At 37.9% G+C, this 27309-nt stretch overlaps 1 protein-coding gene and 1 pseudogene across 4 annotated transcripts in view; both read right to left on the bottom strand.

The window, feature by feature from the left end:
* PPP1R9A (protein phosphatase 1 regulatory subunit 9A) overlaps positions 1-27309 on the bottom strand; it is a 390175-nt gene that overhangs the window by 3921 nt on the left and 358945 nt on the right. For all 4 annotated transcript variants that reach the window (XM_030933321.1, XM_030933317.1, XM_030933320.1 and 1 more), the window contains 6 exons: positions 18856-19013; positions 18060-18360; positions 13577-13664; positions 13401-13478; positions 2874-3072; positions 768-887 (listed from right to left, as the gene is read on the bottom strand). In XM_030933321.1, the coding sequence (XP_030789181.1) occupies positions 768-887; positions 2874-3072; positions 13401-13478; positions 13577-13664; positions 18060-18360; positions 18856-19013 (944 nt within the window). The remainder of the gene's footprint in view (positions 1-767; positions 888-2873; positions 3073-13400; positions 13479-13576; positions 13665-18059; positions 18361-18855; positions 19014-27309) is intronic.
* Positions 10911-11005, bottom strand: LOC115898514 (annotated as a pseudogene).

Here is a 27309-nt window from a genome sequence, read left to right as displayed (position 1 = left end):
AAAGTGTTACAGAAACAGGAGACACAACATACATAGTACATAGTTTTAATAAAACGAAAATTGCACCAAGCTTGAAGAATACGGGCAGAAAAGCTTACGAGAAAAAAAAAAGTTTTATGAATCAAAAATCATGTTACAAAGAAATAGTAAGAACAAACATTTAGAGCAAAAATACCTTTATTTACGGTGCTTTCTGTCCTCCCCCCATTTTTCGAGGAACTAAATCACTAACCTCACTTCCTAACTCTCTCTTGCACATTTATCTCCTGATAATTTGTAGTAATACTAATTTTGACCCTTGCTTCTAAATAAATGGTTCTCGTGCTATTTTCCCTCTTTATCAAAACTATCTCTGTCTACTGCAATGATTCTCAATCAGAGACCTCACCCTAATCCGAGAAAGTATCAGAATCTTGGAGTAAGGGTGGTTGTAGGAGGAGGCAAGGAAAAAAAAGGAAGGAGTAATTCGTAAACTTTGATGTGATTTCTGAGCTGTTTCCTCATGTTTAACTCTGCACTGCCCAGGCTCCCCATCATGTGTGGTTACATATATATGTAAAAGGGGCCCCTAGAAAGCTTAAGAACAAGATTTTGCTTTTGTGTTGAGAAAGGGAGGGAGAGAAATCCTGAAGACTTCATATTAAATATAAACCACAGTCTTGATGATTTCTATGCAAGATCTACCCTAAAAACATTTTCCTGGTGATGGTTCACGGGTAAAATGTCACATTTGACAAAGCAGTTCTGTCACAGTGCCATGAAAGTACCTCATCTGATGACAGTGCTAAGGACTGAGAGAGCCCTGGTGTTTTAGGTTCTGCTCCTAAGCCGCTGAGGTCTGCTGAACTGGTACTGCTGGGACTGAAGTCATCATTGAAGGTAAAATTCTGTAAAAATAAATGAAGCTCAGTGTTAAATGAGTGCAGTGAGTAAGCAAGAGGTAGGAGTTTCTGCAAGTTCTAAAAAGGCTCTTTTAAACAATCTTAGCAGAAATTCATGTATGATTTGGTGATGACCTTCAATGGGACAGCGGTTGAGAATGCTGCACCTTGTGCAGCTGAGGGGATTCTGTGTGCTTTCCTCATGTGATGAAAAGATAGATGTTTTAGAGAAACAATTCTTCAATCTCTCTTCAAGGGTACAGAATTCATTATCCTCTGCAACTGCTCAGAGGAATAATATTAATAAGCCTATCTTCTTTGACCCTAATCGTGATGAGTAACAGTGTAAGTAAAAATACAAGATGGTGTGGAGAGGCTGAGTTATTAGGAACAGATGGCAATTCATATTAGAAAGGTAGCTAGAGCACCCCCTGGGAAGGATCGCTTATTGTTGGCTGTGATAAATACTATGAGAAATGGCAGATCCTCTCCTGGATGTACCCTTCAAGATGATGAGTTCTGGGGGAGGTCACAGTCTGACAATACACTAGTAGTTACATGCTGAAATACAACTCTCTCACAGCACCAGCAAAGCATCAAGGAGGCTGCCACACAGCACAGACACAGGTTTCCAAATAATCACCTGGGGGTGGGGAAGGTGGGAGTGTATAAAGCTTCCCCAGAACTTCATTAAAATGTTCAGTGGATATGAAAATCAAACAACGATGACTACGTAGCTGCACTTGTAAAAACATTTTAAACCAAATCTGGAGTCACTACAGTGCAAGATAATGGTGGAATTCTTCGAATAGCATTTAGATGCCTCAGTTCCAATACTGAAAATGTTTCAAGACCAAAGTGATGTGCTGCTGTTAAAACTTCCTTTGCTAGTAATTCTAAAATGGCTGGATTTCCAGGAACTCTAAGCACTTGACCAACACCATCTTGTTTCTAGTCCATTTCCTTAGGAATTGGACTGTTAGTTTTCCACTAGGTTCCTTTATACTGGGTTTAGTTGGTTATCAAAAATAAATACCATGCCAGAGGCTGGAGACTTCAGTACCGAACAAACTCCAAAGTTTGCTAAAACTTCAGAAAAGAAGTCTAGGTTAGAGCACACGGAGCTAGGCCAGCAGAACATTTAAGCAGCAGGACATTTAACATGAACATTACCATTTGGTACCCCAGTCAAAACCCTTTGAGCTGTTGAAAAGATTTAAATTGAAACTGAAAAGAATTAAATTCAAGTAACATTAACCACATGTTTCTGTTTGAGAAAGAAAAGCGAACACAGATAAAAGGAGACCAAACAACGTGTGAAAGTTAGCCACCATATGTGTTTCAACAAAATGTTAGATAAGGTTTGCAGTGTCATGCTGGAAATAACCATCATGCATTTAAAAACGAGTAACACCCATGCATATATTTCCTAATTCTGTTAAAGAACTTTGGTGATAGAATTATACAGCAGTTGTTCAACATAGAAGTTTGATATTAAAAGAAGAAATAAGTAAGGGTGCTATGTCAGCATTGGTTTGTTTTAAAGAGTTTCACTTAGATGTACTGAGCACATATTCAGTCTCAAATTTATTTGCTTTCAGTAAATCTTGAGAAGCACAGTGAAATAGTTTAGTAATGTAATTTAAAGTAGAATACTGGGTAAACAGATATATCACTCTGTTCTATGATTCAAATGCATCCTTCCCAGCATGGCTTAACTGTCAAACTGAGATTAAATAGCAATATGTGAAAAGATAGGCAAATCAAAGAGTAATGTACAATCTAGAATGAAACAGTATTAAAGAAGGTGATGGTTAAATGAGGCTTTCTTTTCCCCACACAAGAAATACCATGCATTGTTTATTGCAGTGTTATTACATTGGTTTCTTGGATCCAGACTACAGACATAAGTTGAGAATGCCTTCCAAAGATTGAAGAAGAGGAAGGATTTGGGTTTCTCTTGTTTGCTTTTGTAATCCATGTGTTTTCTACCTTAGACCCCTTTTTATCTGAAATTAGAGTCTCAGGAGAAGGCTGAAGGGAACTTGTAGGTGCAGGCAGGTTCCTGAAGGAATAGGATCCTTTCCGGCTGTCATTAAACCATGAAAAAGGCATACAAGGGGAACGAGTGGAGGTCTGAGCTGTTGAACGTGGCTTGGGTGTCCAGTTTTCCAGTCTGCCTCTGAAGATCCTGTTTTGTGAAAAGAATAGGTGTGTTAGATAAAGAAAGAGCAGATAAAAGACTTATTGAGCCAAAGGACTCTGAATATAGTTTGAAGTAAGAATTTGAGACACTGTTCTACTCAACAGAGTAAAAATTTTGCACTTTTGAATACGACACTAATCTTAACAGTTATCTTTTTGCCTCTAAATGGCTTCCGTTACAATGATCAACATTTTCATATTGCTATTGCCATGGTGAATTTATATAAAATGTGCCTAATAAGTGTATGTGGATGAATTATAATCAGGGAGGAGCACAGTCTTTTAGGAACTGCTATTAGGTTAATCACCACAGCATTCCCTTTATCTGGGAGACATGCCTCACAGCTAGGGACATTAGCTCATAAGCATCACTCTTTTCTGTCTTCCACTGGGCTTGTGTTCCCAAGGGTCTGAGACTTAAGAAAATGATATATTTAAATGATTTTGAAATTTCAGGGTTCATAATGCTTCAGGTAGAATACACAGTTTATTGGTTTTTCACCAGAATCTTAGTGCCTTTTCGCAGGAGTAGGAGATCTGAAGTCCTCATCTCCCACTTGGAGGGCCAGGGTTCACCACCTCCTAAGTACATGGTGTCAGACCTTCTCTTGGCCTTTAGTTCTCCATCTGTAAAAGGTGGATATTTTCATGTATCTCATTGTGTTTGTTAAGAATTAAATGAGATAATATGTGAAAGTGCTTCAAAAACTGTCAAAGGTCTATGTTTACTGTTTAACATTTAAAGGATTCAAAAGCATTTGAGGAACACAGTTTGAAAACAGATTTTTTTGTCTTAATGTAGGCTCTTTCGTATCTGTAATTATCTTTTGGTTAAGGGAAAAAATAACTATCAGAAACCAAAGTAGGAACGGGCAGCAGTTTATGTGTATCTTGGAAGAGGTCCTTGCCATTTCATGGAATGCCTATTATTTGATAGCTGCTGATATCACGACAAAACAGATTCCCTTTCAATTAAAAGTGCCTGAACACCACAGCCAGACAACTTCTGTCCCACCACATGTATAGTGAATTTCAGTCTTCTTACATCTCATTTCAAATATATTTTGAAATGTATTTCCAGTTTATATAAATAGTATAACACCTAACAATTCCCATTTATTTCCAAATATTATTGTGAAAATCAAATGGGACATAAACGTAAAAGCATCTTGTAAACTGTAAAGCAAGGTAAAAATGTAAAGGGATTATAAGACTGATAACTAAAGAGAATGAAGAAGTCAGTGAGGTTCTGATAAAATATTGAGATCAGCATGCTGGGGGAACCAGATGTCATCCTACACATGGTCTACACTCTAGGTGAGGCACTCCAAAAATATGAATCTGGATGATTATATAGGAGAGGGAAAGCTGTTCCCTCTGCAGCCTCTGGGGAGGGTGGAGGGAGAAATCTGATCTCCTTAGTGTAAATTCAACTTGGGAAGGATCTTGGGCTCTAACCCTCTGGGATGTAAACATGTGTCTCTAGGGAAAGATATGACTAGTGGCTCCAGCTTCACAACTCTGGGAATGTCTCCATGGAGCTGGTCTCATCCCCCTCTTCCACTTAGCCTCCTTAAATGTAACCACATTACCTCTGCAGAGGTAAATCTCTCTGGAGTTCTCACTATCTACGCACTCACAATTCAACTTCTGTTTTCTTTTTCTTTTTTTTTTTTTTTGAGACAGGGTCTCGCTCTGTCACCCAGGCTAGAGTGCAATGGCACAATCATGGCTCCCTGCAGCCTCGACCTCCTGGGTTCAAGCAATCTTCACACCTCAGCTTCCAGAGTAGCTAGGACTTACAGGTATGTGCCACCATGCCTGGCTAACTTTTTTATTTTTTATAGAGATAGGGGTTTATTATGCTATTGAACTCCTGCCTTGGCCTCCCAAAGTGCTGGGATTACAGGTGTGAATCACCACACTCAGCCTCATAATTTATTTTCCAAGGCTTGTTTTTTTTGCTTAGATTCCACATTCTAGTAAAAATGCCTAGAAAGCTCTAGCTGTGCAGAAACATACAAATATTTTCTCTGCAGTCCCATACTCTTATAATTGGGTATCTCTGAGGAAGAACTGGACCTGATGATCATTATCCCCTCTGGTTATAGATTTCTGAATCAAGGGAATTTTTAAGAGTTTCATCCACAATTGCAATAAAGTATAGTAGTGCTTAAATATATGGATGTTGTTTTAAAGTTTATACATAGGCCATGATTAATGACAGCATGAGAATCTTGTCCTACTCCCAGTGAACAGCCTTTGTAACAATACTTTTAGAACAATCACTATTATCTTTAAAAACAAATAGGGAGAAAATAAGAATTGTTTTCTACTTGTGGTCATTCTGTTGCTTTATTTGAAAAGGACTTTTGGTAGTCCACATCCTGTCCAAGCAACATTTGAAAAAAAAATCTGAAGGTCACATCTAATTAAACTCTTTCACAACAACATTTTCACTGTCAGAAAAATATTCAAGACTAATAAGTCCAGATGGACCCGTGTATCCAGCACTGAGGAAGGTCTTGAGGCCATGTGGTTCTTACATGTGTGGTGAAGGAGATCATGGAAGCTGGGCCTCTGGTGATACCCAGAGGCTTTCTTTCCCCAGCTTTGCACACCAAGTTAATAGACAGGCAGGAGGAAGAGCCAGGCAGAAGGCAATGAGAGGCCACTTCTGAGAAGACACCTATGTCTCTACAGTGGCAAAACACCAGATTCATGGATATTTTCAAGAATATTTTTCAGTTTCCCACGAGGCTTGGCTGTGTCCCTGCTGAAGCTGTATCCTGTATCTCTCATTCCTCTGTGTATATCTGTGATTTTAAAACTCTATGAACTGATATAACCCCTGGGTACTTGCTAGTATCCTTAACGAACTGAACAGTGAGTGTTATGCTTTCATGTCTTGGACCTAGAGAACATTCATTTGAAAAAAGAAATTTTCACTTTAAAATTACAGACCTATCAGTTTAGCAGACATACTTTCTAAAATAAATGTCAATTTCCTTCTGAATAAATTGAACTCTTGGGCCCACGATAGAATCAGAAAGGGTTTGGGAGCAGTTATTCTATGTTGATCATTCTTATAGTCTATTTCACTTTGTGGAGAAATCCATTAGGAATAACACAAAATCCTTCTTTCCTTATTTGTTTCTTCCCTTTCTTCTTCTCTCCTTCCTTCCTTCCCTTCCTCCCGCCCTCCTTTCCTTCCTTAACTTCCTTCCTTCCTTCCTTCCCTCCCTCCCTCCCTCCCTCCCTCCCTCCCTCCCTCCCTCCCTCCCTCCCTCCCTCCCTCCTTCCTTCCTTCCTTCCTTCCTTCCTTCCTTCCTTCCTTCCTTCCTTCCTTCTTTCCCTCCTTCCCTCCTTCCCTCCTTCCTTTTCTTTCCTTTTCACCTTCCTTTCTCCCCAAAATCGAGATTGGTAGAAATGAACTCTTGATGAATCTGACAATAATTTTTCCAGAGGATCAAAATAGGTAAATAGTCTATATTCCCTTCACCTTCTTTTTTAGCTGTAATTTAATGGCTTGCTATCATTTTTGGAAAAAAGAGAATCATAAGTCACTTCTAGGAACTGGGAGAAAGAATGACTTCAAATTCAGAGTTCATAATCCAAATATACCATTTCAGGGGTAGCTGTTTCCTGGCATTTAAATGGTTTATGTAATGTCTCTTACAAGTAATGAACTCATTTACAAATATTTTGAATCCAGTGTATCCTGGGACTGGCACCCCAAAATTAAATTGCCAGCTAAACATTCCAAGGTGGTCTTTGTTGTTGTTATTTTAACTTGAATACAGGTGTGTGAAGTATTCAGTATCTAACTGGATGTCATCAAAATATCATTAAGAGTTCAGAAACTGCCAGAAGAGATGAAGTATAACAGAAATATAGAATTTAAGGCAGGAGTAAAGGAAGTTAATCGAAGAAAGTTAGCTGCAACCAGAGGAAGAGTTGCAGACTTGTGTTTACCTAAATCAAATGATGCAATTCTATAAGGTTCTAACATCCACTAAGGAGTTTGAGGTTGTAAAGTGAGCCTCATCTAAATGGGATCTAGAGATCCTAATGGATAACAGCTGTGAGAAACATGTCCATCTACAGTACAGGGTCAACCCCTGGCCCCTACTCAGACATATCCTGCTCCCAGATCCTGAGTTCTGATCTAAATTTCTAATCAATAAATAACAGTCCATCTGAGATGGTCACTGTAGTGTTCAACTTTGAATCATTTGAGATGGTGAAACTATTCCCTTAGTAAGTCTTCCCCATACTAGAAAGGTTTAAAATGAAATAGAAGAGGATCATGTAGATAAAATCCACACTATCAAAACAGAAATGCTAAGTTTAAGAATAACAGATATATTGCTTAGGTGTTTAAGAAAATTTGTATGAATAGAAATCTGAAAGAGAAATGTGTCCACTGAATCTATCTTAAAATGTTAAACTCATTTTAATGATCTAAACTCATTTTAAATTTGAGTTTTTAAGACACAAAATATATTAAGCACCTTGATAACTATACTGGGATATTTAGAGTCACTGTAGTTAAATATTAACTTATTAGATTTTCAAGAGTTTTTTTTGTATGGAAAAGTGTTTGCCTGTCAAGAATGTAAGTTTGTCAGGCTTCAGGCATTTGAAATACTGTACTTAAAAAGAAAACTGAATATTAAATTGATAAATGAAGCTAAAATTTGGCCAGACAGTTATGGGAAATAAGTCCGATCTACTAAGGCTAAGGTGACATTACTCAAAGGTCTCCATGAAAATGACTACATTCAAGGCCGGGCGCGGTGGCTCAAGCCTGTAATCCCAGCACTTTGGGAGGCCGAGACAGGCGGATCACAAGGTCAGGAGATCGAGACCATCCTGGCTAACCCGGTGAAACCCCGTCTCTACTAAAAAATACAAAAAACTAGCCGGGCGAGGTGGCGGGCGCCTGTAGTCCCAGCTACTCGGGAGGCTGAGGCAGGAGAATGGCATGAACCCAAAAGGCGGAGCTTGCAGTGAGCTGAGATCCGGCCACTGCACTCCAGTTTGGGCGACAGAGCGAGACTCTGTCTCAAAAAAAAAAAAAAAAAAAAAAAAAAAAAAAGAAAATGACTACATTCACTGGGCCAGGCTTAGGCAGAGATGAGGTGTTTTTTTACTCACACACATGTGCTCATCTCCATCAGTTCTTCTAAAAGGTGTGTTTCCAGCCAGCTCAGATGATTGTTAAGCAGGGGTTTTGCTCTTACTCAGCAACAGAGCAGAGTGGACCCTCCAGGTACTTGTCATAGGATATAATTTCAAACTCACTGTCATGCCATGATTTATCTAAAGCCCCTTTGAGAGAAATAGCCTATGAAGGACTGCCTGAAGTATAATTCATATAGCCCATTCATTCTTCAAGATATAACAAAAGTCATCCTTGGATGAACAAGACTGCCAGCAAAATACACAAGAAGAATACTGTTTTGTATCCTTCCCATCAAACCTGCTTTAAAGATAAACAATGATAACAATAGCCATTTTTATTTAAGGATTTGAAATGTACTTAAATGTGACCATCTTAATCCTCCTAATAACATGAAGAAGTGTGTGAGGGGTGTGTGTCTGTGTGTGTGTGTGTGTGTCTACATCTCCATTTTACAGATGAGAAAACCGAGGTACAGAAAGTTAAGTAACCTGTCCAAGAAGTAAGTGGCAGAGTTGGGATTTCACCCCAGGCTTTTAACCACACTGACATTGCGTTTTTGGCTTTGACTGGAAGGTCACTGTTACACTTACTATGAAGATATTATTGAAGATGTTGCATTTTAAGTGAGTTTTTAATCTAACTTTTCCCTATTTGATTTACTTTAATAAATTATATTGTTGTAGCATATGTACTTTTGTATGTAAACAAATTATTTTGGAATAACAAATATAACATAAATAAGTAAGAAAATAAACAATAAATGAATATGTGCTTACTCATAGACCAACTGAATAATGGGGTAGAAATTAAAGGAAGATTTGTCTTTCATGGAATCCTATAGATCAACATTATCCAAAAGAAATACAAATGAACCACATTGTAAACTAAAATTTTCTAGTAGCCACACACAAAAAAAGAAGTAAAATAATTTTAACAATAATACATTTCATTTACCCTCCAAACCCAAAATATTTTTTGACATGTAATCAATATTATAAAATTATTAATAAGATATTTTATGTTCTTTTTGTTCATACTAAGTCTTTGAGTCCAGCATTCCTTATTCACCTACACATATCCCAATATAGACTAGCCTTATCTGACTAGAGGCAACCATACTGGACAGTGTATGCAGAGGTGAATGGGAAGTCAGAGCCATGCAGTGTTAGCCCAATCCACTTATTTGTTGGTAGGAAACCAACATTCCAGGAATTTGGAGACTTGCCCAATGGAAAAGTAAGGACTACTACCTTGGATTCCAGCTCAGCGTTTTTTCTGTTGTTCACACTTTCTACATGAATGCAAATTCATTTCTATAGAAGAGTGCCATCTCTTTTCCTTATCATTTTCTCAACATACTATCACCTAGCCCCATCTGAGATACACACATCTCACAGAGTTTTCCATTCAGTGACTACACTGGAAACTTATCTACAGAGCTCCAAAGTAGACATCAGTGGCTACTTACTCCAGAATGTAGAATAGGATTTTATTTTATCCTTTGGTATATACTTTAAGGGGTGAACAAACTGCGACAACTAAATGTTTCCTGCTTCCGTTATCTGCTATGCTGTCTATTTAAAATCAGAATGTTGGCTGGGTGTGGTGGCTCATGCCTACAATCCTAGCACTTTGGGAAGCTGAGATGGGAGAACTGCTTGAGCCCAGGAGTTCAACGACAGCTTGGGCAACACAGCAAGACCCCACCTCTACAATTTTTTTTTTTAAGCTGGACATGGTGGCACACACCTGTAGTCCCAGCTACTCAGAAGGCTGAGTGGCAAGGATCACTTGAGCCCAGAAGGTCAAGGCTACAATGAGCTGTGATTGTGCCACAGTACTCCAGCCTGGGCAACAGAGTGAGACACTGACTCCCCCCCCCCTCCAAAAAAAAAGACAATGCCACTGAGCACATATTTGAAAAGGGATGGAACCAAATCATATTTCTTTGTTGGGTTTATTTGTTTATTATTATTAGCCTCATCCATTTTCTCTAGTTGTCTCATGTCGCGCATGTATCTGAGTCATTATGTATCCACAGGAACACAAAAAGGTAAACTCTTCATAGAGAGGAAAAAACTAAAACCAAGACCAAATAGTGAAAGTCTTGCCTCTTTAAAATCTAACAGCCACAGGTTATAGCTGACCAATGATCTTATCAGAATCTTAGCCTACTAAGAATTGGATGAAATGTCTCTAAAAGGTAACATTACTCAGTCCAAGCATCCTTCCCTCCTTTTTCTGAGGAAGTCTCCCAGGGGTGGTGAGTGTATTCCCGGTTGCCCCCCACAATTGTAGTGCGACCCGGCAGCTGATGGTGCTCACAGCCCACCAACTTTCAGGGCCCTGAGAATCCAACTCAATTGGATTAAGCTCCTCCTGGGCAGCAATTCTGTTCTTCCTGGGATAGGTTTTATAAGGTTCTGCACCCATTATCAATCTACACAGAAGAATATAGGCTGTCAATAGATTTTATTAGTGCTAACCAATTACTATGACAGCTCAAAATTTTTTTTCTCTTGCAAGAGAAAAGTGTCCTTCTTCTTCCCTTGTTCTTCTATTTCAATTAGATGAATTCCTTTCCATCCTGCCAAAATTTTACTATAATTACAAATAATTATAAAACTATGATTTTTTTTTGGATATGCCAATGTCATAACAAGGTTTGAGGGAGGCCATCTCACACATGCTTGTGAACACCCAATCATCACACTTATGAACTACAAAAGATCAAAATCATGATTCTAATTAGAAACTAGTTTGTAGTGTGGGTATGTGTACAGTAATTTCTGACTGCTGAAGCAGGGGGACTCCAGAGTTTTAAAAATACAGCGGTAGTTAGGCAGCCAATATAGAAGTCTAGATGTGGGTTCAAAGCGGACATCAACTGTGGTGAAGCAGTGTGCTGATGGCCACCTGCCCTTGACAAGGTGTGGTTTTGCCTATAGTGAGGTGAGCAGGCACTCACCAACACAATCAAGATTGACTTGACTTTCATTTGTGATTTATACAAGGAAGTGATCATCTCTGGCTACTATGGCAAAATTCCATCAAACACCCTTCCCCTTTCTGGCTGCAGGTGCTTACATCCCTCTCAGGTGTTGTCTCAAAGATGAGACGGAGTAACTGTCTTCAAAGCCCAGAGACCAAAGGAAGGACAGTGTCATTTTCAGTAACTGAGTTTCTCTCCCATCGTGTATTTAGGCATCTCTTTCTCCCTTAAATGATTTCATTATTTGTTTTTTTCCCTGAGTATGTTTGATTTTTTTTTCTATTCTTAATTTTAATACACAAAGAAGACCATTCTCATTCCTGAACCACACAAAATTAAACTGCTTTCGAGTTGCATATAGCCTCAGATTTACCTTTATTTTCCTGAGATTTTTGTCCTCTTTATGAGAGCATTCTACCCTTTTCCAATGTACAGTATAAAGGAAAGCCACACTAACAAAAATAATTAATTTGGGAATTCTCTCTTGTCATCTCCAACCCATTATGTTCCTTTAATGCTCCTTTAATTCCAAGAAGAAGGTACAATTTCTCACCAATGTATATGTCAGAAAAGAGAAAAAAAAGTAAATAGCAGTAGACAACCTGTGAAGTGAAGAAGTGGTCCCTGCATGATTTTATAGTCTTTCTTAGTGTGTTTCTTCCTTAGTCTGATATTGAGATTATTTCCAAATTTCATAAAGAAATTTAAGCATTATTAGATGCGTAAGTAACTGAAGGTGGCATAGTATGTTGGAAAAACATCTGTACAAGAGGAGCAAGCCCCAGGTCGACATTAACTACCTGCTGAATAACCCTGGGCAAATCAATTAAATTCTATGAAGGTGAAGTTCTTCGTCAATAGAGTATGGTATTATTATCTACTCTCCCAGTCTTTTTTTTTTTTTTGAGACAGAGTCTCGCTCTGTCGCCCAGGCTGGAGTACGGTGGCGTAATCTTGGCTCACTAAAACCTCCGCCTCCTGGGTTCAAGCAATTCTCCCGCCTCAGCCTCCCAAGTAGCTGGAATTACAGGCGTGCGCTACCACACCTGGCTAATTTTTGTATTTTTGGTAGAGACGGCATTTTGCCATGTTGGCCAGGCTGGTCTCAAACTCCTGACCTCAGGTGATCTACCCGCCTTGGCCTCTCAAAGTGCTGGGATTACAGGTGTGAGCCACCCAGCCCAGGCATCCTCCCAATCTTATGAGGATCAAATTAAGTGATAAATGTAAAACCACTTTGTAACTTGCAAATAATAATAAGGTAATAGTAATAGCAATAGCAGCAAATTGTTAACTTTATTATTCTTGCATACATGCCAAGTATCATTTTAAATGTTTTACATGAAAACTCTGAATTCTTACACTGACCTTATGTAAAAGGTACTGTTGTTACTCTCATTTTACATGAGGAAATGAAGGCACAGAGAGTAACTCACTTGTCCAAGACTTAAGAGTTGTAAGTGGGAGAGCCATGATTCAAACCCAGGCAGTTGGGCTTCAGAGCTTGATGCTTTACTGATTCCCTATACAAACTTCAGCTTAAAATTACATAATCTCAGGAAAAAAACTGGGAAAATTTGGCAACATGCTGTTCGAAGCTCACTCTCTATGGGAAGGTCTTTACTGAAGAGTAAGCATAGTTGATAGTGCCCACAAAATCAATTAAACAGCCAAGTCCAGCAAAAGATGGTGGTCACTCCTACATATATGTGGACAAGACAATCTTGAATGTCTACAAGATACTTAAATGCAAAATGATTATCCTTTTAGACTTAACACAATGCACTAGCCTTGTGGGTAGCCAGGCAAAAAATGTGAAGTATCACAAAACATATTTGATATGTCTGAAGTATCACATAGATATATTTGTGCTGAATTTAGATAAAAACTTATTGAAATGGTTCATGTGGCCATAATTCTGCAATTAAGAACCAATGGATATGCCCAAGGCTAGACAGAGGCTATAATTGGAGTAAGACCAATATAAACCAATTGTGCAATTTTTCTTCCATCTCAATTCTTGGCATGTCACCTCAGCTCAAAGACACTGACCATTGATTTTGGTTAACAATGGAAGAGGGGGCCAGAATGTTTAATTATAGAAATACATGTGTTCTTAATCACACAGCCGTACCTGCTACCTGCAGAAAACCTACTGGCTTCTTTTTCTTTCCATTTCTTTCCCTTGTTGGAATTCCTTCGCAAAGGTGCCCTATAATGACAGCATACAGTCAGAAAGGGTAAGTTGAAATTTTCTCTTTCAATCCTCCTTTTACAGAGGGCTTTCTTTTTACATCACAAAGTGCTTACCCCAGATCCACAAACTTCTGCTTAATTTTTCCTCCTTGCACCGCCAACGAACTGGATGCCCTTAGTGATTTGGGATCTTTGGCATCATCTAGGATATACACATTTGTGAAAAAGATCAATTATTATTATTTTTAGAGTCACAATTCAAAAGTCAATGCATCTCTGAATCTAAGGACTTTGCCTAAATTCCAAATTGTAAAAGAAATAATGGATGCCTTATTATACGACCCAGGAGACACAGTTACATCGAGGAACTCTCAGTTAAACAGGGGAGGTCCTATATAGGATAGAGGCTCAACGCTCATCACGAAGAGTTTTAGCTTCAACTGCATGGGAATGAACAAGGGAGAATAAATACTATCAAATCATCCTCAGCATCAAAGTAGGGACCAACATGACTTTTGTTCCTTCTCTGGCTCCGAATTCTTGGCTTCAAGTGCCTGGGCTCTGTCCTCCATTCCTTTCTTGCCTTGGGATTGTAGTGCCTTTTAACAGGAAACTAGCCCACTTCTCCCATATCTCCAAAGCCCAGCACAGAATATCAACTCTGAGAGTCTGGGAGATTTAGGGGGAAAGTCAGAATCAAAGTTTTCTTTTCTGGGCTCTCCTTTGCTAATGCCCTGTGGCCAGTTCTCGGACAGAGGAGGGGAGGACATGGGGGAGACTTCTGAAGCAGGGGCTCAGCTACAAAACATTTATATCTTTGAAACGGCCTTCTTAATAGTTAGGTTAGAGCACAACTTGGCTGGTTCCCCTTAATGTGGAAGATGCCAAAATCTCAGTGTTCAGAGCAGACTGATCTTTGCTTCTTTGAGAGTTTTGCTAGGACTCTCAAAGGTAGCAGCTGCTGGGGAATGGGGACCATCAAAATGATACCAAAAGCCAAGAGGAAGACAGGCCTTGCAAATAGAGTTCAATGTCAACGTGGGAACCAACTCCACTGGTGGCACTTGTTCTATCTCAGAGTAGACAACTCATACGGCCCTACCCAAACTACCCAGCAGAGGATACTGATCAGCATCATGTTTCAGCATATCCAATTAGCTCAGGAGATTAACAAACACTTTTAAATTTGATGTTTTTTATGTGTGAAACTCTTCCTCCCTACTTCTCTGTTGGTGTCTGTTTTTCTGTCTCTTATCTTTTAAAATGTTTTTTAAATTTCTAGGAACTTTTTAGTATGGAATGCAAAGAATGGCCCTCTTAAAAAAGGTGTTCAGTTGAACTTTGCAGGTTAGTGTTGCTCATGATTTTTGTTTACTTCAAGAGAAATTTCTAAACACACATCGACATACACCTTTAAAAAACATAAAGTACACACACAGTTCACGGATAGGAATCTAGGTTCAAAGCTCTCAAGTAGCACAGGACACTGACAAATACTCCACGTGTTTTTAGCAATGAGCTTTTCATATTTTTAGTTAATGAAACTCAGATTACAATAAGCAACTCACTGAAATGTACATAATGAAATACAAGAGTCAGAAATATGTCTGTGTCAAAAATCCATTTCAAGCCTCAAATATTTATTATGTATATTTGCATAATTACTCTTTGGGTAACTGAATTGTCACAGATGTGACACAATCACATAAAAAAATTCATAGACATAGACATGGCACAAACACCTTCTAAGGTGATTTTATTAATGGGTTTTTTTTTAAAAAGCAAGATTTAAATTTTCTTAATAGAAGTTGAAGAAAAGAAAGTGCCAAATTCTTCCAGATCAATCTAAAACAACTTTTAATGGCTAGGAGTATGCAAAGTTAAAAGAAGACTGCCTAACTATTTTCTGAATTAGAGGTAGCTGGGAGATGTTATAATGAGTGGTGAGAAGACCAGCTGAGGCAATGTACACGAAAACACTCTGTAACCTATGAGTGTTGCAGTTATTTGGACATCTCACGACTAAAAGCCTGATTCTGCCTATCACAGAGCCTGGTGTTAGGCAACCTCACATCTTTATCTCACACATTTGCCAAAGTGTGTTCCCAAAACGAAAACGAATGCTTCCATAAGGTTGAAGAGGTTAAGAATAAGGAATAATGTACTTTCCCATTCTAAATTGATCAAATCCATCTTTAATGCACACTAGAACTTCTAGTCTGCATAAAATCCAACATTAGGTTGGTATGATTTCAGGAAAAAAGAAACATACATTTTTGTTTATTTAGCTCTATGTAAGGCTTGTGTTAGGCTTTTAAAAATCTCTCCAATAAGACCTTTGTGACCAACTGTACATCTGAGCCCCCAGATTGGGTGCCTCAACTTTAAGCTGTGGCAACCTGGTTTTTCATTTTCAAATAATAAATGACCTCCTGATTGCTAAATCCTAAGGTCTTTTACTGGACTGCATCTCCTTAATCTCACTGTAATAAGATACTTTAGTATCTTCCTTTATAATGGGGACTCCCAAATCTCCCTGGCAGCCCTGACCTCTCTCTTCTGCTCATGACCTCCTCTGTTAAAAAAATGAGTTAATGCTATTTCCATCATGTTCCTGATTTCCTATTTTCTGTTAATGACAAGATCATATGTTCTGAAGCGTGAAGCCCATGATAGTTTTGCCTCACTTTCTTCCCTGTTGCCTAGTCAAGGGTCTTTGTATCATTCTTTCCTGTCATTGTCTACTGCTCCTCTTTGGAGGGCACCACCTCACAAGGTCTCCTAACTCAGCTTCTCCATACCTGGTGGTGTCTTTTCCTTTTTATTCCTCTGCTCAACCTTCTTGTGGTTACCTAGTAATATGGTAAGTTATCTAAGATATTTAAATTCTAAAGCTATATACTTAACCTACCTGCTCACTTTTGTGTGTAACCACTCTACCCTGCATAAGCAAACTGCTTCAGTCAGGTTGGAATAGCCTCGTTCCTTTAAATCACATTTTATGTGCCTGACTCTGTTAATGACATCACTTTACCTTGTATTTCCTCCTTACCTACCCTTTTTTTCTTAAGTGCTTTGATGGTTATTCTAATTGCATTTCCTTTTGTTTACCAACCTCAGCTGGATGCAACCTCTCTCTCTTCTGAGCATTGACGTAATTGTACTCTATTTACACTTGCAGAGGCCCAATGCCTTTAATAAGAAATAAATCTTGTAAAGCTTTAAAAAAGCCAGTTTCTATTTACTAGGACATCAATTCAATGAATATTTTTGAAGACATTTTCTGGGTCAAATAATGTGTTATTAACCACACAAACAATTAGAACAATAATCTCTAGCAATTGTGAATAGAAAATTGATAGTGTTCAATTTACTCTATTTAAACTTGACTGAACAAAGGCCCAGTGCTATGTAAGCCTCGGGACCAAAACTCTAGTATTAGGTTGCTTATGGAATAGGAATGAGGAAAATATTTTCATGCCTTCTACTGGCATATAACCTGTTTTACAAATCTCTAGAAAAAAAATCTTTTACTTCCTCTAATTTGATATTCAGTTAGATGCTTATCATTTAGCCAGTTATAATAGAACTTTTCCATCCCAATTTCCACTGATGTCCTTCAGATATGAAAAAAAAAAAAATGACTTGTAAATGTAGTACTGACACAATTCAGGAAAAGGCCAACTCCTGTTACGGTAACCAGAGCCTTATCCTCAAGCCTGCAATCAAATATAGCTGTAATGTAATCATCTTTGTGGTAACTTGATAGACCAAAAGTAATGGTATATTATAACACTTTTTAAAAATTCTAGATAAATGGCAACCAATGATTAAGCCATTTTCAGAGTCTATCCAGCTATGTTGAGTATAAGAAAATATACTTCTAGACCAGGCATCAGGAAGCTTTCTTTACCTGTTAGGGGCCAGAGAGTAAAATATTTTAGGTTTGTGAGATACACAGTCTCTGTCACAAACACTCAACTCTGCTACTGTAGCATGAAAGTAGATAGTATGTAAGTAAAAAAGTGTGACTGTACTCCCATAAGACTTCATTTACAAATGTAGGTGGAGACTGCATTTGATTATCCCTCCTCTAGAAGATCTGCACTGGTTACGTGGAGAGGTATATTAGCAATTCATCCAAGAACATTATTAAGTATCAATTATATGCCTGTGTCACTTTGATCTTCCTCTTTTTTTTTTTTTTTCTATATGACTACGTTAGTGTTTACTGAAACTCTGGGCTGCTATTCTACAAAATCACTCTATATTTTTTCTATATGACTCTGTAGTGTTTTTTTCTTTATGACTATGTTAGTGTTTGTTGAAACTCTGGGCTGCCCTACTCCCCTGAAGAACTCCCTTAAGTAGTAAACTTACAGAGAGCTGAAGAGATAAAAATATTGAACCAAGTAGGAAAAGATTAAACTAAAGTAAAATACATGGAGGTGTTGTTTCTCTTATTCTATAATGTAAAAAGAAAGTAATATTAACTATCAGCTATGAGAAGACAAATAACTTATGATTATGAGAAAAAGTCATTTTTATACTGTACAAGATGAGGTGTTATGAAGTCAGAAAAAAAAATTAACAATACCTTTTTCTTGTAATATTTTCTTGTTGCTGGTTTGGTGGTGGCAAGGAGAGTCTTCCATATCATGATCAGACTTTGAAGTAGAAACGAGTGAAGTGTCTCCCCACATAGAGGAGAGAGGCCCCACTTCTGGGTCCAGTGGTTCTTCTTGAAATTCAGCTATGTGGTCAGACGAGAAGGGCACATTGCTATCCACTGGGGTGAGGGGTGGAACACCAGAATCTGATTCTGGAGAAGAAGTTCTCAAACCCTTAGGTGGAAGTAATTTGGTAATGTGCATGTGGTTATAGAAACTGTTTGATGGCTGTTGGTATAAGAGATTATAAGGAAGGTTATGCCACTGAGTATCAGTTCTATGCAATACTTACTTTGAAATAAGACCAACCTTTTATTAGTGAATCCCCATGGAACCAGTTTTTGTTGATTTACAGATGAGAATGCATAGTTCATAACAATTCACCATATTAACATCGTCACTAATACATATACCTAAGACTTACAGAAACAATTACTTGTACATTCATTTTTTCCCACTAAGTAAAGCCAGTAGCTGAATATCAAAAGCACCATCATGAAATATGACAATATGGATAATGCTCTTGGTTAGTTCACTGAATGAATAGGCAAAGTATTTTGAATTACAACAATATCAAGAATTCAGGAGACAAAGATGTGAACTATTCTAGCTGCTTCCAACTAGGACATACTCTGGTCGTAGAAAAATCATAATCTTCAATAAGCTGTAGGAACAATGATACACTCCAACAGTATAAATCAGAAAACGGTCAAGGGTGCTCACCTTTCTCTCTAGACTGTCCTCCCCATCTGTGGAACTAACACTATCATACAGTCTTGTCCTAGAGGGCCTCTGGCGTCTGTTCTTCACAGAGAGCTGGGCTCGAGTTTTCAGTGCTTTTGAATCCAGGCGCTCTGTCTCTGGGACTGCTTCATTCAAGTCTAAGAATATTGAAAGATAATCAGTGAGAGAAACCTTTGTAGAGAACTGATGAAGAGACCATAGACGCTGATAAAATCTCAAGGTAACCAGTAACATCAGGTAAGGATCAGGTGACCACTGTGACAGCCTGCAACCAAGAAATAACCAAGAAATCAGTGGGACTTAAGAGGAATATACAAAGTCAAAGGAAGAAACCAACACTAAAGATGATGAAGGCACCATAAAAATCCAACCTCCGAAAAGCATACCACCTTCCTGCAACATAATTATAAAAATCACTAATTTGTATTTATTGTTTATGTGTATGCATGTTGGGGAGTTAGATGACCAAAGATGTAAGAGGAAGGTATATCAAAAGTTGAGAGATCTTAGAAACCAAGGACAAAAAAACCTACAAAAGTCAGGTTTCCAGTTCAACTACAGGCAACAGAAGGTAACTATCATAAATTTACTGTAGCAAAATGTACTAGTAGTCTTCAGGTACTATATCATTCTCATTTGAATATATATTTTTCCAACCCAAACAGTTCCTGAAAATCTACCTTGTTCCTTTTTGAACTCTGTAGAAAGACCAGTGAGGAATTTACCTCATCAGCAAATTTACGGTAGCTGGGGAAATAAAACAAAGTCTGGCTACGCAAATGAAGAAACAGTTAAAAAACTGTGAGTACTTAGTCTACTAGTATTGTGGATGGAGTAAGATAAACATTTCCTTTTCTTTCATTAACATCTAACTTTGTATTACAAGTTATTTGTATGTGCCTCTGACTCATCTCTCTGAATACCTTCTCTCCCCACCAGAAATGACACTGATTTTCAAAGGGTAAATGTTTAAGTCTTTAAATAAAAAGGCTAAAAGAAAAAGAGAAGAAAAAAGAGAGTAAAGTGGACACAAAGAAAATGAACTATTAACAGTAAAGGCCACAGAGAGAATCCAATTAGTCCTCTTTAGCCTGGCTCTTACCATCTTTAATTTTGCTACCCAGATTTTAAGTTAGGACCCCAAAGTTAACATTCTAAAGGAAAGGTACCCATGAATATACTGGGATATCGGTGAAGGAAAAGTACTCTCTAGTGGAATTTATTTGAAATGCTGCTACTCCTTTCATTTGCATATTAAATCACTCCTTAGAAATAAAGGAGTTTGATCATTAATCCTATTTTGCAGTAATTAGCTGAAGTCATGTTCAAGGAATTAATAATTGAGTGCAAATAACTGAGTTGCAGAAAATTATGTATTTGTATTAACAGAATAAACAATTTCTTATACTATTATTAGCTCAGGCAATTCCTTTTTACAGCATTATTCTAGACATGCTCTACATATACTATATTACAAAACCAAAGCAAGGAAGCACCTCAGTTTGTGCCTCTTGTCTATGAAACTTAGCACTTAGGATATGGCTTTAATAAACAAAATTAACTACATTTTGCCCAGAAGATACATCTATTGAATGACAATATTTAGAGGTTTTGACTTTTCATTTCCTATACCTGAATGAAGAATGAATACTCAAAAATTCAGACCATTCAGGTACTTATAAAGAACAACTAAATATTTTCTAATTAGCAGTCTCTTTACTTTTTACACGTCAGGGGAGAAAAAATAATTCCTTGATCACTTTAATTTCCTCCTTACGATAAAATCTGTATTTGTAGCTGCCCATTAAGAGTTCATTAGTTGTGATAATTGGGAGAGAGTCAACCTCATAAGCTCTTGTTTACATATAAAATGTGGAACACCACCTAGATTAAAGCTATAATATAATTAGAAACACTGTATGTAGTACATGCACGTTTTATGCCTTATCTAGCTCATATTTGGATTGTATGCTCTATAATACAAATCATACCATATACTCTATCTCATTTGTTCCTTACAACAGCCACATGAGATACCAATCAAGTATTTATTTCTCTCCTGAAGCTCACAGAACTTGAGTAGCATGCCCTCATTTACACAACTAATTAATGCGCTACCATGATTACTCTAGTGTCTTGATTTCCAGGCTACTAGGCTACCACTATGATTTAGCTAGTGTTGATAAAGCTCCCATTGCAAGATTTTAATGCCATTAGAGTTTGGTGTTTTGGGTTATAAAATCATGTATGACATGACTAGTCTAGGAAAGTCGTTTCTCCAATAGGCTACATCTAAAATATTATAATTAATCTTCCATATATGTTAGACAACATGAAAAATAAAAAGGATGACATGTTGAAAAGTACAGAATAAGGCCGGGCGCGGTGGCTCAAGCCTGTAATCCCAGCACTTTGGGAGGCCGAGACGGGCGGATCACGAGGTCAGGAGATCGAGACCATCCTGGCTAACATGGTGAAACCCCGTCTCTACTAAAAATACAAAAAAAAACTAGCCGGGCGAGGTGGTGGGCGCCTGTAGTCCCAGCTACTCGGGAGGCTGAGGCAGGAGAATGGCGTGAACCCGGGAGGCGGAGCTTGCAGTGAGCTGAGATCTGGCCACTGCACTCCAGTCCGGGCGACAGAGCGAGACTCCGCCTCAAAAAAAAAAAAAAAAAAAAAAGAAAAGTACAGAATAAATTACTTCCTGGATGATTTTTTATTTTGGTCTCATTGGTTTAATAACAGCTTTGGCTATTCAGTGACAAAAAGCCCCAAGGAAGAATCTCACTCTACTTTTGTAAACATGGTTGCTTTTGCAGTAGTAGAATGCTGGCTCTGAGGACCTGGTATGGGACCCAATCAATAGGTACTCCATCAATGGGAGTTGAACAAATGTAAGTGAGAGAAAATCAGAACTACTTATTAGCAGGTTTTAACAGTGCAGAAAATTTACTCTAGGACTCCTGGCTCTATTACTATTCAGTAATTTGCCTGGTGCTTCTGTCAGACAACCCCAAAATGGCAATCTGGTATATCCGCTTTAACATTAGCTGAGTAGGTGCAAACTGCTTGAACACACACATAAAATTATACCTATTAAAGATGTCGTTAGCTGGAATCTAAAAAGTTGTGCCTTATATCCAAGTGGCCAACAACACATTGTATGCAGTTAACAGTTTTTAAAGGTCTGAAAGCAAATATCAGAGAGCTACTTTATTGAAGTGATTAATGGATTACAAATCAGTAATTTATATTCCATTCTAAAAATAATGTTTTAAAAGAACCAGAAACATAAGATGGAGCTGGAAACTTTCGCCTTAATAGCATTTACACCAGAAGGAAGCTGGAAGGAATGCTGTCCACAAGAAGCACCTACCAAAGACACTGCATATAATATGTCCCCCTTAATAATATTAGAGGATACGTGTGTACACAGAAGGAAAATGCGTACAAGATTTATGCTGCTGGGTAACTAGAAGGGTGACTGACCATCATATGCTATCTTTTTCCATCATGTAATACAAAAATCCTAATATTACAACTCAAAACAACCTTGGGATTCTGGTCCCAGCTTATTTCTCATATAAGAAAACTGAGGCTCAAAGAAGGTCAATTTGTGTATTAACTTGTACCACACAGTTAATCTGTGACAGAGACTGAATAGAGCTCAGGCTTCAGAAGCCTATTCTCCTTCTGGAAGTAACCTTCACATTCTTCTGCCTTCTTTGAATCCTCTTTTTGGTCTTACTTTACGTTCCCAACAAAAGTACATGTCAAGGGCTAACTTTGCAAACTTGCAGAAGCATGTAGCATCAGAGGACCAATACTGAGGGATTTTTTTTTGGCTTTACATATATCCAATAATAAAATTCTTACAAAGAAAAATAGCTGTCAGTTTTGTGGATGGCAGTGTGGCAGGGGAAACTCAACTGGCTCAGTGTTTCTAAGTTATGTGCTGCTAGATGTAAAGGCTTAGGTGGCCATGTTCTCTCATTGTCATTCATTCTCTGCAGATATTTTAGTCAATAATATCACACTGCTTTCATAAGCCCAAGACCCCAGTCCTTTCCTTTCCTCTTTTCTCCAGTGTGCCTTGTTCTGCTGTCCGTAAGGGTCTGCGGAAAATTTCCTTATCCTCCTCTGCTTTCTTATCTTCTATTTTTTTCAGACCCTCCAGTCTCTGAAATAGCCTACCTCTGACTCAATGCAGCTAGAAATACAAAACAGGAGAAGACTCAGGTGAATCAATAAATACAGAAAGATAAATACACAGAAGATATGAAGTGAATAATGACAGAGGAGTTTTGAGTGAGAGAGACTCCACCTCTATACATGCATTTTAAGACTATTTTCAATACTGCTCCAAATTAGATCCTTTAAAAGAATTTAATGGATTTGATGATTTTAGCAGCTGTTATGAAAAATGCTCTATGAAATTAGGATGTTATACATCATATTACACAGAGACCAGTTCCCTACAGTAATGCTGTGAGTCATAACAGTTTTTTTTCGCTAGATTGACGTTATTTTTGACGTAAATGGAATGCTGCCCACAGATTAGATACAGGCAGCAAGGGAACTAGGGGAATGGAGCAGCATAACAATGGGGTCTGCTTCACACAGTTACGTGCTCTAAGCCACTCAGAAACAACCATACCTCATGCCATCACACTGCCTCGCCTGTGCTATTACCAGCAGAGGTGCTGAGCATCATGAGGCACTCGGTGGCATTTTAAAACTTGAATAGTGTAATCCCAGCACTTTGGGAGGCCGAGACGGGTGGATCACGAGGTCAGGAGATCGAGACCATCCTGGCTAACATGGTGAAACCCCGTCTCTACTAAAAAATACAAAAAACTAGCCGGGCGAGGTGGCGGGCGCCTGTAGTCCCAGCTACTCGGGAGGCTGAGGCAGGAGAATGGCGTAAACCCGGGAGGCGGAGCTTGCAGTGAGCTGAGATCCGGCCACTGCACTCCAGCCTGGGCGACAGAGCGAGACTCCGTCTCAAAAAAAAAAAAAAAAAAATAAAACTTGAATAGTATCTGCATATCATTTGTAGCCACTGCAAGTTCATAAAAGACGGGCGCGCTGGGGTTTGGATTAATAGATAACTGCCTTCAGGAGGTAAGTTTATGTATCTCAGAGAGGCAATGTGAAACAATTACCATGAGAGTAGACTTGGAGTTTTTCCTTGAATAGAATTCAGAACAAGCGGCCGTCCCATTAAATTGGGCAATTTGTCTAACCTCTGTCCCTCACGATCCTCAATTGCAAAACAGTCATGATAACAAAACATAATAATTGTATTGCTATGAGGATTATATATGCATTAATAGATATAAAAGTGCTTAGAAGAGTGCTCAATAAATATCTTTATAAAGAGATTAGCAAGATGTTAAGTGGGTAAAGCAAGTTGCAGAACAACATGTACACTCATTTAAAATATTTAGAAAACATTAACACAAAATACATTTTCTAGTGGTAAACATATGCATATAGTTGCATAGAAAAACTGGAAAGAGGCCGGGTGCGGTGGCTCATGCCTGTAATCCCAGCACTTTGGGAGGCTGAGGTAGGCAGATCACGAGGTCAGGAGTTCAACAATATGGTGAAACCCTGTCTCTACTAAAAATACAAAAATTAGCTGAGTATGATGGCACGCGCCTGTAATCCCAGCTACTCAGGAGGCTGAGACAGGAGAATCGCTTGAACTCAGGAGGCAGAGGTTGCAGTGAGATGAGATTGGGCCACTGCACTCCAGCCTGGGCGACAGAGCAAGACTCCGTCTCAAAAAAACACAAAAACAAAAACAAAAAACCGAAAAACTGGAAAGATATACTTCCTACTGATATAGTGTTTACTTACAAAGAAGGTATTAGATTAGGGGATGTTGGTCAAAGGGCACTTTAATCTTATTCATAATGTTAAAAATTTGGTATTATATTTTGTATTATGTAATTGTTTACATTTATGTATTGTGCAGTTAAAATTAATAAAAATAGAGAAAAACATATATTTAGTATATTTTCTCTTAAAAGCATCTTAATTCTATTTTAATCTAATTAGATCTGGTGTCCTAGGACTCAGTATCTCCACATGTTGATATGAGCCCAGGGAACTGTCAAAATCTGCATGACTATCATTCTTCCCCATGAGAGAAGGCTGCTTTTTCATTACATCTGTGGTGATTGTCTGCCTGACTTGCTACCTTCTAACTGCCAGATGATTTTGGCCTAAGGTCTATGGCTTAGCTTTTAGTTATTACTTCATTTTAGTATTGCATGGGGAAGATGTACTCAATTAGACACAGTTATGGAGGAAGTGTGTCTTTCAACAGTTCCAGAACAAGCAGAAGATTATTGCTATTTTCTAATCTTCTAACTAGGTCTGAACTTACTGTTGTATAAGCTATACATTTAATTTGCTAATCGTTGAAAGAATATTAAGAAATTCCTTTTTTAGTTTTTTGGTCAATACATGCAATCTCAAAACTATCTGAATAGCCTTTGAAACATAAGTTGGTTATTTGCTAGTGTAGTACTTCTCTGGTGCAATCTGATATCTAATATAGCCTTCTTCAGTTTATGATCAGCCTACACTCCTGTTCTCAGTGGGCAGAGAGGCTTAAATTCTGTCATCCATATCTCAGAAACAACTCTTCAGTAATACCACTAAGCTACATGGAAAGGCAGTGACTACTAGTCAGAAAAAACTATAGGAAATGTCCTAACTGCTATCAAATATCATTTGAAACACTTGTAAGAGTTGCTTGATTCTAGACTATGAAAGAATGTGGAATTTAGATTTAGACCACAGGGAAAGGCATTTACATATCTCAGGGTTCTTTCAGTGTCAGATGTCTTTAGATTCTGATAGAAAAGAGATCTGCATAACCTAAAAGCCAGAGAGATAGAAAAATCTAACCAAATGACAAACTGGTTGGGGACTGCAGTCATCTATGAGTAGAACTATGACATCATGTGGATAAGTTGGGTCAGGGGAGGTAGGATATGTGAATGTCCTTTTCTTGACATTGACGTTGTAGTGTCTTTGACATGGCAACAATAAATGAGATTCTGTCTTTTCACTCAGGGTTGCCTACAAGAATCTAATCAGTTTCTCAATCAAAATCTGTGGATATTAGGTAACCCCAAGCATGCTAAGTAGGCACCCTCCCATTACATATTGTGATACAATAGCATCCTTGATTAGTACAGGAAGAATTCAGATTGTATGCCTCTTAAAGAAAGTAAACTCAGTTACCTGAGATGATAGTTATTTCCCTAAAAAGGAAAGCATCGTTCATCATGGGAAGATTTTGTTATGTAAAGCATTAGAAAATGTAAGAAAACTTAAGGTTCACAATCCTTGGAAGTGTAATATAATAGATGTGTAAGAATTTTTTAAGAACTTGCAAAGACTGTCAGTCTCCTAGTAATAGTACTTAAATAGAAAATGGAATATAACAAATTTGTAAATGTGTCGTTAAATTTTTATAGGTATTTCATTAGTTAAGCTTGGAAATAGTTTGTAATAAAGTTTGTAAATCAACTAAATATTAAAAATCCCTTAACAGTGATTTTCAACAAATTAAAAAGTTTAAAGAATTAGGTTTTTGATAATGTAACTTGAGTAAATCAAACATTAACTTAAAATCAAAAATTAATATCTGAATGACTTTTTCAATGTTCAAAAAAACCCTCAGTGTCATCAAAAACTCACAAGCAACAGTCTTTTTTGGTATAACTATGTTCTAATGTTTCTTTAGTTTCCTTGTAAGTGGATTTATTCCCTATAGGTCTTAGACATCATTACTCCATAGTATTCAAACAGAAGTATTTCATGTCTACTTAAAGGAACTCAGTCATAACCTGATGGACCTTGATACTATAATTACTGAAATAATATGGTTGGCACAATTTTCAGAACCATACACAGAGCAGAATTTCCTGGTACTAAATAACTGTTCATCTGTTCAGTTTTAACTTTATAGATGCTTCAACCTCTGTGACTGGTCATGTTTCCCTCTTGGCTGTTAGATATCTTCCGTGAACACCGTGACCCACCTTGAAAACTATGTAGGAGTCCTGGGCAACACGTCATATACAAACCACACTGGGTAGCATCTTCTCCTTCATACTTTTACATCCCTCTACCCTGATATCCCAGTCTACTCAATTTTATCTTAGGATAACTATACACTTATTCTTTAATCTAGAATTAGAATTTCATGGTGAGCCAGGTGAACCAGACCATATATCATGTATATATCATGGTGAATCAGACCATATATCAATATAAGAAATAATTCGGAATACAGCAGTCTTCTGAACTTCTGAAGTTTCCTTGAAAACAAATTACTCACATTTGGGTTAAAATGATCTTTACTTATAAAAGATCATAACGTATCTTGTTCTATTAAAAGCAAGTAAA

This window comes from Rhinopithecus roxellana, chromosome 6 (genome assembly GCF_007565055.1).
Source record: "Rhinopithecus roxellana isolate Shanxi Qingling chromosome 6, ASM756505v1, whole genome shotgun sequence".
In the NCBI taxonomy this organism is placed as follows: Eukaryota; Metazoa; Chordata; class Mammalia; order Primates; family Cercopithecidae; genus Rhinopithecus; species Rhinopithecus roxellana.
Note: the sequence above shows the minus strand (reverse complement) of the source record. Positions and strands in the feature narration are given on the sequence as shown.